General features: G+C 41.9%; 1 protein-coding gene across 1 annotated transcript; it reads right to left on the bottom strand.

Annotated features, from left to right (window-relative positions):
• Nucleotides 1–3,173: 3,173 nt before the first annotated feature.
• Nucleotides 3,174–8,559, bottom strand: npas4l (neuronal PAS domain protein 4 like). Its single transcript, XM_019260054.2, has 10 exons — nt 8,292–8,559; nt 8,054–8,161; nt 6,890–7,053; nt 6,552–6,697; nt 6,318–6,417; nt 5,936–6,197; nt 5,736–5,845; nt 5,502–5,637; nt 4,111–5,405; nt 3,174–3,995 (listed from the first exon to the last, which is right to left on the bottom strand). Exons 2-10 carry the CDS (start codon nt 8,152–8,154, stop codon nt 3,967–3,969), a joined length of 2,343 nt encoding a protein of 780 aa, XP_019115599.2. The 5' UTR covers nt 8,155–8,161; nt 8,292–8,559; the 3' UTR covers nt 3,174–3,966.
• Nucleotides 8,560–10,879: the final 2,320 nt, after the last annotated feature.

Below are 10,879 nucleotides of genomic sequence, written 5' to 3'. Positions count from 1 at the left end.
AATCTTGCCATAATTGGGTGCTTATGTCTCTTCTGTGGGCAGGTGCTTTGCTTAACTCCTCCCTGAGAGAGAACAGAAGAAAATAAATCAAACGTTCATACGCAAGTAGGCTCTGCTGTTAGGCTGCCGTTTGCATTCTTCTCCCTGGTTGGCTGGCCTTTCTCTTGTGAATATGAACAGGATGTGTTGACTCTGCATGACTGGAATCCAGCGTTGAAACAGATCTGTGGTTTCAGGCATGGCAACGGGAATAACACGAGGGTTCCTGAAGGGAACAGGCTGCAGTCTATTTTGGGTCTTTTTGTTTAACCCAATTACAGTGTCAGTGTGTGCTGACTGAACCAGAACCAGTCAGGTGATGTGCCTCCTTTGAAAAGTGGGACAGCAACCTTATAGACATGGAAATGTGATGCAGCCAAAACAATAGTGGGCTGTTTTATACGCTGAGACAAGGAGAAAATGAATTACACAGTGAGGGTCTCCTTGTGGAGTGTGGAGAATGAAAAGACAGGTTCAGGTTAACGTGCAATAACAGCTCAGGCCTCCCTCATGACAGTATGTACCACCTTTCTGTGACCTTGGCTGCTATCTTCTATGTCACTGCTTCTATCTGCCAAACAATCCTGGAGCAAAATAGACAAATCACATTCTTAGCTCGATGGCTTTCCACGTCTTCATCTATTTCAAATGTAGACCACAAGATAAGCTTTCAACGGAGCCCTCAAGCCTGGTTGCAGTGACAATAGAAGCATAAAGCCGGTAAATAAACGAAAACACGGCATCGCCACCCAAGGCCCTGTTGTCTGAAATCAGTGAGAGTTTCAATTTGGAGAGTTTTTTTTTTTTTTGCAAGGTAATGAGGTAATCATTTGTGAGAAGCCACCGGAGAGGCAGGATATGAAAACCTGGCTGCTTGAGGGAGGCACAACTCTGAAAAGAATCCCATCCATGAGGTGCTCTGTTTAACTGCACTGCTGCGCTTTTCCCTCAGCATCCGCCCTCCAGTCATCCACCTGAGAAAGCGTTTTAGAAGCTACTGAAGTGGGTCAGATGACAGTTTTGGCTATGTTTCCCTTTTGTCACTTCTCCTGTACAGTAATCTTCAGCCCCAATGCGCTGTCAGATCTCAGATATGAATCACAAAATCAGCCGACTGCAATTCATCATTCACTTTCACTGGCAGACTTCTTCAGTACTTCACCACTCATGTGAGGCATACATTTAGTTCATTTAATTTTATATCATATTAATTTAATATCAGATTGACAAAGGGGGGGGAGGCGCCTGTGTAATTAAATGATACATTAACGCACCTCTAGAGATAAATTGAGTGTGTTTGTGTTCCTGCTTTTACACACACACACACACACACACACACACACACACACAAACACACATACACACACACATATATATATATATATATGTATGTTTGTTGTTGACTTAAATCGAGAGCATATGCTCTGTTTTCAGTATTTAACACCATTGTCACACACAAACAGCTGATCTACCACTATCACTCCAGCTACCACCTCTCACGATAATGTCATTATCATGAGAGGTGTTAGTTATGTTAAGTGAAAAATCATGAAAACACACAGTCATACCTCATCTAATAAATCATGTGTGAAAAGTGCTCTCCTTACTGCTGTGTTATATAATCTGTAGACGTGGCATTGTTTGGTGTATTCAATGTGTGTGTCTGTGAAGTGAAAAGGCAAATTCTTGCTGTCTCCTTGGTGCGGACAAACTTGTCGATACCACGGACCTGGTGTCAACGGACCTCTGGGAAATAATTATTGTTTCAGGTAAAGCTGAGTGAAGCAGGAAGACAGGAGCGCAGCAGATGTGGGGACTTGTTAGGAACTTTATTTGCCACTGTACCCTCCGACAGACATCACTCTTAATTAGGTCTCCATGGATAAGACTAGGCATCTGGGCTGTTTGCTCATGAACGGACTGAATGGTGTCCTTTTGAGCTGCCATCACCACACGAATACACATGCACACACTCCTTCATTTTATTTCAAGCTTGTTTGAGTTACATTACACCAGTGGCATGCAGATATCTGTGTTACTGGGAGGCTGTTGGAGCTATCACTCCATCTAGTGGCTGTTTTAACTCACATGTAAAAAACACAGGGGCTCTGCAATGCTCGCACTGCACCAGCAGCATTACTATAGTGCCCCTCGTGAGCTTTTTGTTCCACAGTCATGCATATGGTCCGGGTGCTTCTCTAGAGCCACGTCTCTGTTTAACCAGGGTGATCCATCAGTCTCCTCAGTGCCCAGTCAATTCACTTCTTTGTCTAACTAGAATCATTGACTTTGTGCATCTGTCCAAACATGTCATTGATTCCTCTGCATACAGTATATATGCTCTCACTAGTCTGACCAGCCACAATATGTAAAAATCAATGGAGCACTCAAAAACTCAGTAGACGTTGTGCTGGGGCTGTTTATCTGGACGCAATTTCATCAGATACAAAGAAAGTGCACATAAAAAAGACATTAAAAAATACACAGCAGACCCATTTATTATAAATAACCGTTCCTACAAAAAAAATGTATTTTAAAGCTGCACAAATCAATATTGTTAGATTAAAAATGTCTCAGGTTATTAAATGTTATGCGAAAGGTGTCTGTCCTAGTGACACACACCGAAGAGAATTATCGCCCAACTGTGTGGTTCTCCTCAGCTCTGTGCAGGCGTCTTTCAGTTCATTGTTGTGGCTTTACAGCCCACTATTAAAACTGCTTTGATTCACTGTCACAACTCTCATTAGCCATGTTTCCAGACAGGACAGCACCAAGCCACCAACATACAGCGCAAGTTATCAACTAGCTAGTGGAGCATTCAGCTGCTAAAGAAACAGAAATATGATTGAGAATGAATGTTAATGTTGCTCTGGATCTCATAAAGATAACTATATTAATAATACTACATGTTAGTGATGAGTTATAACTTGCTGCACCAATGGTGTAGCAAATTAGATGTGGTACTGACCGTGTTTAAATGTATTATGAGTCTAACATAGCATCATTGCATCACTGCATTTCCTGTAAAAGTAAACGTTATATACCTGTGATGAGTTTTAAGATAGATACTTTGAAATCATATCAATAAAATCCAATGCATTTTTCACGAGTTTTATTTACATTTCAAACATTCGAATCAAATTGGAATAACATTGAGCATTCAGATACATACAGTACCGGTACCATGAACAAAAAACATTTTGAACACTATTAAGTGTGAGTAAGAAGTGAGTACATTCAAAATAAATATAATTACTTAATAGGCCTTGGAATGTATTTATATGTACCATTGAGGTAGGTGTTTAAGTAACAATCATCATTTTTTCACTGAGCAATTTCTCAGCTTTGCGTCTTTATTCATAACAGCATGAAAGCAATAATGGCACACTGGGAAAAAAATAAACACTAAGAACAAATAAGGAATGGAAATATAATTTTTTCTGATCTTTCAGTCTTCATTACATTTTTTCAAGGCACCTAAAACCAAATGATTTTTGTATTAAAGCTCACCCAGGTATCTCTGAAAACTAATGTTCCTTTGAATCAGCACACCTTGTTTATAAAATTCTTGTGGCAATGACATTGATAAAGTGCTCAATAGTAAACTGTGGTCACTCAGCGTTAGAAGAAAAATATACCTCCATTGGCACTCTGACACATTTTTAAAAAAGTACCTTTTCATAAAATATAAGACATCAGCAAAACATAGTTGACAGCAGTGTTGGGAAATGAAGACAGAGCTGTAGTCTTAATCTACTTTAGATTATTTTCTACATTCAGAAATACAGTAAGTCATCTGGGGAAACAACGTCTTAGCAAAGACGTCCTTTAAATGTCTTTGCTCACACTCTTCTTTGAATCCAGCGAAGGAAGATTGTCCTGACAATATGTCATACAAGTGGTAGTACAGTAAGTCACAGACTTATTTCAGTACAGGTTTTCTTCAGCAAGTCCATCTGAAAAGAGATAGAAAACAAAATTTATGATATATAACTTCAGTCTCTGCTACCTACAGTGATTTTATCGATGGATTAGATAGATCAGTGGCGGTGTTGTTTTAGTAGAAATTACCTTGCTGAAGGCCACTCTGCATGTAGTGGTTGAGTTGATGCAACCCAGTGTTTTGGCCATGGCGTTCCAACTGCAAATTGAAAGCATCCATGACAGTGAACTGCTCCGTAGGCAGCGGCCCCTCTGGGATGCTTGGGGTGAGACCAAGAGCATCCTGGTCTAACTGGTGGGACCCATTCCTGCTGTGCAACAAGCCCTGCTGGTAGCTGTATGGTACAACACCAGGGGTGGACAAGTTTCTTTTCCATGTGGCCATGTCCAAGTCTTTCAGGATGCTGTCAAACACGTTGTCGTCAAGGGGCAGTTCACGCTTCAGAGGAAGGACTGAGGAAAGAGGAGGGTGATGGGGCCAGTCACAGGCTGTGGGCAGGGTGTTAATTGTTGCAGGTTGGATTGCATTTTGAAGTGGGTTCAGGGTGTGATACATGGCGAAGCTGCTGGCCAAGGAGGAGATCTGCTGAGCCAGAATACTGATCTCTGCCTGTTCCGTCTCACTGTAAGTGTTAGAATCTGTGGGTGTGGGAGATTGATTGGGGGTAAGAAGACTGGAGTGTAGGGACAACATATGGTGGGGAACATGTTGCGCTTGGACAAGGCTGCCCTCTTGTGGCTGCTCAAGAAGGCTGAAGTCGTCTTGATGCAGAGCACAGTCCACTGGGCTCTCGCACATGTTGGACACAGACAGGCAGTCTGGAACTAATCGAGCATCGGATGTACAAGCTTGGAAATCATAGGTCGGAGATGAGGAGGAGAGTGGAGAGTGAGCACTGAGCGCGCCGAAGGCTGTCTGGTCAAAGGTTTGTTCGGCGGCCGCAGGGAGGGAGATTGGGAGGGAATCGGAGGGAGATTGGTGACAGGTGAGCCCTGCCTCTGGGTAAGAATAATAGGAGGGAGAGCCCTTGGGAGAGGACAGCAGCTGATCTGTGTATCCATGCACATCCATCAGGAGGTCATGGCTGAGCTCATCCTGCTGCAGAGTGGAACTGGAAGAGGCTGGGCTGTAGGGAGGGGTGAAGAAAGCAGGGCTGTCACCTAAGGGAACAGGTGAGCTATTGCCTTGAGAGGATGTGCACGCCACATTGTATAAGTCTTGTTCAGACTCCCTCCTAAGTCTGGCACTTGGAAGCTCCTCACTTTGGCTGCTAGATGTCCTCTGCCTTTTCAAGCATTTAGTGTTGTTGTAGCTCTGAGTACTGGGAGCCTGTTGAGCTGCAAAATTGCAGGAATTTGCCAGAGATGATGGTCTGAAAGCATCACTGCTGATTTTCTTCTGCAGAAACCTGGCTTCTGTTTCACTACAAGAGCAAAACAAATATGTAACATTAGTGTAACCAAAAAATGTTTCTTACACAGTCAACTCAGGTCTGCTGGGAAAATTTAATTTGTCATACCTGATGATGAAGTTTGTGCAGCTTATGCCCTGACACTCAGAGTCTTTGTTAGCTTGAATGTAGATCCAGGTCCATGACAGATCCTTGCACTGGAGTCTTAGCACTATCTCTACCTGGAAGCCATCATCTGCCTGCACTGGATAGGACAGGGAAGAAACATTCATGGTTATTATCATGTACAGTCATTATTCAACCAGTGTAAAACAAGTTTCCTTCAATGGATTGTAAACTTACATAAACTTCTATGAGAATCTGCGCTCAGAGAAAGATCTTCAGTGTGGACGAGACTGTACCACGACCGTCCGGTCATCTCTTCTGCCGAATACCCCAAAAAATATAAAGCACTGAAAAAGAAAGAGGTAAAGGTGTTTGTCAGTAACCAATACAAGAACACAGTGATTGTATCTGTTTAAAGTGGAGATCTATGAATGTACCTGTCCGACAGGTGAGTATAAGTCATATCCAGTCTGTGGACACTGTTGAAGCTGTGACAGAAGTCGGAGTCAGAGCTCCGCAGGCGGTTGACTGTGGGGGTACAGAGGGCCACAAACAGAGGCTGGTTGGTGGGACAGACTGAAGAGGTGGACAAAGGCTGAGGAAAAGACTGGAAGCTCCCTGTGACCATCATGGAACAGCAGCTGCCGTGTTGCAGCTTGAAGGCCTTGGAGGTTTGCATGCAACATATAAAGCTCCTCTCTGAAGAAAGATAAGATGTCAGGTTAGTCTTTCAGTAGTAAGAACTTTCAGTACTTGTGATTACACACCATAATCACAGTTCACATAACAATTTGAAAGAAAAATATTCTTTAAAGTTACCTGATGATGAGTTGTTTTCAATGTCCAGGTTTGATTTAACAATAGCAATGTCAGAGCTTTCCACCATGTCATAGAAAGTGTCCCCTTGGAGCACATCTATCTGGAAAAATGAAAGATTTTACTGTTAGATACAACACCATAAAGCTGAATGTGCAGTAAACTACAGTAAATAGTAAGGAACCAAAAGATCAAAGCACATTGACTGCAATGAATGTATTAAATGGACCGACTCACCATGGAAAGACCAAGATATTCAGCTACATTTTCTGACACATAGACCAGCCTCCCCTGGGCAGTTGTTATCAGAATGAAGCCGTGCAGGGCTTGAAGAAAGGCCTCGTATGGCAGTGAGCAGTGTGATCTCTCCTCAGCTGGGAGTCCTTGGAGAGGAAAAGTGAGTTCAGCTTTTGTTACACTTGTGTGCACCTCAGCAGGTTGTCACAGCGCTTTGATTTAATCCCTGTGGTACTGCAAACTTATTCCAGTTTTGTTTGACAATGATGTTGGCTGAATGTAAATTACGTTTTTAAAGACATTAAAGAACAGAAGGTAACTGGAGTTTGAAGACTTACCCTGGAAGAGAACAGACTTCCTGACGTAGGTGCAGATGGCGGCCATGGAGTGCAGGTAGGAGAGTCGCTCCTGGTCCTCCTGGGTGATGGGCAACAGGGCGCGCATATTCCTGATCTCATGATTGATGTGGTCCCGCCGGGCTTTAGACGCTCCTTTGGTAGATCTGTGAGAGACCATGGTCACTGATGTCAGTGCTTGGAAGAAAACTGGCTAAACTAAAGCTATGGAGCTAAAGTTTGGTCTACTGCCACACTTCAAAAAAACTGTCTGAAATGATCATCTTCCAAGCTGCAAGTCCAAAAAAATATTTTGCCAAGAAAGCAATTGGCTTCAACTGGTCTAGCCTCACAGTTCAGGCTGTTGTCTCTTCCCCACGACCTGAAGTGGACTTTAAATATCAATGGTTCCTATGGTAACTGCTGATATAAGAGGCTGTGTGTCTGCAGGGCTCTCAATAGACTTCGCCTGTGCGATCAGTATCTGTCTGGGCCCATCCACAGAGAGCCTGGGGTTTTTATAGCTGCCAGGGCTTCAGTGTGGGCGTCGCACACAAAGGGGAGGCTGGGCTTCTGCTGATCCCTATCATTGCCTTATAAAGTGGGTGTCCTCAGAATGGGGCGCCCCACGTCACAAGGACACAGAAAGTGCCACAAAAGGAGAATTATATCAGATTATACCCCAGCACCTTAACAATAAAGATCCATTCAAATTATTATTATTGTTGTTTGGTATAGTTGTTATTTGTAATTGTCCATGCTTGCGATTTCTTTAGGATACTCTACCATGATTTCAGGTCTGTCTGATTTCAGGAATATTATAGCACTATAAATTCACACACATTATGATTCCCCCTGGTAATATTCAGTATAATTTTTATCAAGACTGGTTATGTTCTTGCAGGCTGATTCTCCAACAAAGTAAGCCCTGATAGAGGCTACTCTGTCCCAGCTTGACTTTTTTAAATGCAGTAACAGCACCATTGTAGCTGGATTAGTATGTATGACATGCAGGACTAGGCTGCAGACTGGAGAAAACTGGATTAAGTGCTCCCTGTGGTGCGTTCACTACAGGCAGCAGAGATGGGGCTAAATCCTCATCACAGCCATGTGTTGAATCAGCCACTAGAGGACGTGGAGAATAGAGGAAGAGTGATTGACACTAACCTGAGCCTCCTGCAGAAGGAGCTGCGGTGATCCGCGGGCAGATGATGAGAGGTGCACGGGGCACTTACATGACATTTGCAGGAGTTGCACCAAATAGTCATTTTGACGCTGAAACATAGACAGGTTTAATGTTTAGGATGAGGCATAAGTCTAAAAACGCAATCCAGTGTTCAGGTTCTGATTTTTTAAAAGTGCGTTTTGTCTGTGAGGAGAAACTACACCCGCCTCCACCTCTTACCTTTGCAGGCTCCAGTCCTGATGATGAGTGTCAAGCCCTCGCGTGGGTCCCTCCTTTTATAGCCTAAAAACCCGACACCTCTCATCCAAACTCAGCCGTTGGGGAAAGAAAGAAAAAAAACTAAATGGGATAATGTTACTTGTTGTGACGCGGTCACAAACGATCGAGGCGGGTTATATTTAGTAAAGTGAGCCCTAAAAATAACTCGGTTCGGGTCGTCATGTCATTAATGTGGAAAGAAATGTGATGTTTCACATGCGTAAAAAGCGCGCAATGTGTCCAAATGTTGTCCTAACAAGAGAATATTAATGATCTGATGTCTTACAATATTTGCAGTGCTCTTTATTGAGATAACTATCATATCAGCACCACATGGAGTTAGATCCATATGAAGAGAAGCTTCAAATCGTCTCTGTCTTTGATTTAATGGTTATGAGCCAACAAACTCACCCTGACACAGAGGGACTGTTTGCCAATCTCCAATCTGAAAATGGATTTTTCACTTTTTCAACTATATATATATATTTTTATTTTGAATTGAAAACCAAACCACTTTTAACACTTTTGTTAACATTGGCTTTGGAGTCTTCACATGCACCACTGCTGTCCGGTGATGGATGAAGTATCCAGATATTTATTTAAGTACAAATACAAATAAAAGGCTTTAAAAATGCTAATGTAAGAAGTTCTGCCGTTTAAGTAAACATGCATGCATGTTTTATGATCTAAATGTACACTATCAATACCCATAGTATTACAAGTCAAGTAAAAGCTAAAAACTTGTTTTACATATAGTGACTAATCACGTTATTAATACTGATGCACGAGTTTGTGCAACCAGCATTTTCCAGCTGCTCAGCTGGAGAAAGTTTGATCTACTTTATGTACAGTTTTTGTGTAGTTTACTTAAGGGGTGTCCAACCTGGGGGTCGGGAAGCTCTAGAAGGGTCGCAAGATAATCTCGAGAGGTCATGAGATGATTAATGAGAAGTTCTCATAAACAAATGAAACAAACAAAAGTTTTTTTTTTTTTTTCACCTTTCTCTAGTATTGGAAAGTAAAAAAAATATTGATGGAGTGGACAATATTATATTCTGAAATTGTGGGTACTTTAAAATTGTGCATAATACTCAAATAAATGTACTAAGTTACATTACATCACTGCTGCTGTGTGAATGTGTTCTTCTGACCTTATACAAATATGTAGAGATGTCGCCAAAAGTCATTCACAGAGTATTAAACAGTGACTTTAGAGTCATTTATTACTCCCACTTAAAAACAAACTTATAAAACTCTAACAACAGATGTCCAGATACACTTATTTGGCATTTTTGAGGGTTGTACTGTGAAAGAATAGCATTGTCAGTTTTACAGCTGGAGCTTCTGAGACCCCAAACACATGTAATGTGTCCTTTTGTTCTCAAGGTGATAAAACAATGTCAAACATGTCTTTTGATTCATACAGATAAAGTGACGTGTACTCTGTTTCCTCTGTTTCCTCTGTTTAAATTCATCTCCTTTATTCTACTGCAGAATAGCTGAAAATATGTTACAAAATAAATTCAAATAAAATCTACTTTTTAAAAAATCTACGCTTTTATATACATTGTCACTGAATTACAATTAACTCTCTTTTCTTTTCTTTTTTTACATAACTGAGTTACTTTCACAGTGAAACAACATGTAACATGATGCAGCCATGACCAAATCCATAAAAAGCACCAGAGAAAACCAGCCCCAGTCTCTCCTACACATAGAAAAGTTAGGTCAGTAAGAATACTACACTATAATGACGTAGATGGTAAAACATTGTAAGGATAGGAAAAGAACAGAACTGTTATTTTTTTAACAAAATAGTCAGTAAACTGTGATGTCATTATTATCATACAAGTCTCAGCAGAAAATCAGCTTGATGCAGCATTGTTTAATTTCTGAACAGATTTCTGAGGCAGTCAGCTATGGCAGTTTATCTTCAAAGGGCTTTAACTGCGTGTGTATTAGTCACTCAATTAAACCCCAGTTGGAAGGGAATTAAGCTACAGGTCTGCAAACATGACGCACTGAGGCTGAGATGCTCGGTCACTCACACAGAATCACACGACCAATGCACACCAGAAACCTTTAAATGAACAAAAAGGCTGCCGCTCATCTTAGAGGAGACACTTTTGTGAGTTGCATGGAAAGGTTTGCTTGTTTCTTAGTGTAAAATGACTTTCTGCTTTCTTTCCCATCATTTTTGCATGACTTTATTTTTTACTCTATTTCTTCTATCCTCTGAGGGCTCATGCTCCTTTAACGCCTCTTCAAATCCCATATTTAGTGGCCTCAACAGCACTGGGAGCAGAGACCTAGAACTTGAGTGAGAGAACTGCACCGGAATAGGGGGGACAAGACAAAACAAATCACTCCGAACAAATCCCTAGTCTGATTTTCAAGGACCAGTGGGATCTTCTGAGTCCTGAAGGGAAATTAGAGAGTCATTTGGCCGAGTGTCTCCTCGCATTAGCGCCTGCGTTTGCTGGCCGAAGCAGGCTCCGGGGCCAGACAGAGGGACCCAGCACGGCCCTGCTTCCTGTGTGTGGCGGGGC

This window comes from Larimichthys crocea, chromosome III (genome assembly GCF_000972845.2).
Source record: "Larimichthys crocea isolate SSNF chromosome III, L_crocea_2.0, whole genome shotgun sequence".
Lineage (NCBI taxonomy): Eukaryota > Metazoa > Chordata > Actinopteri > Sciaenidae > Larimichthys > Larimichthys crocea.
Note: the sequence above shows the minus strand (reverse complement) of the source record. Positions and strands in the feature narration are given on the sequence as shown.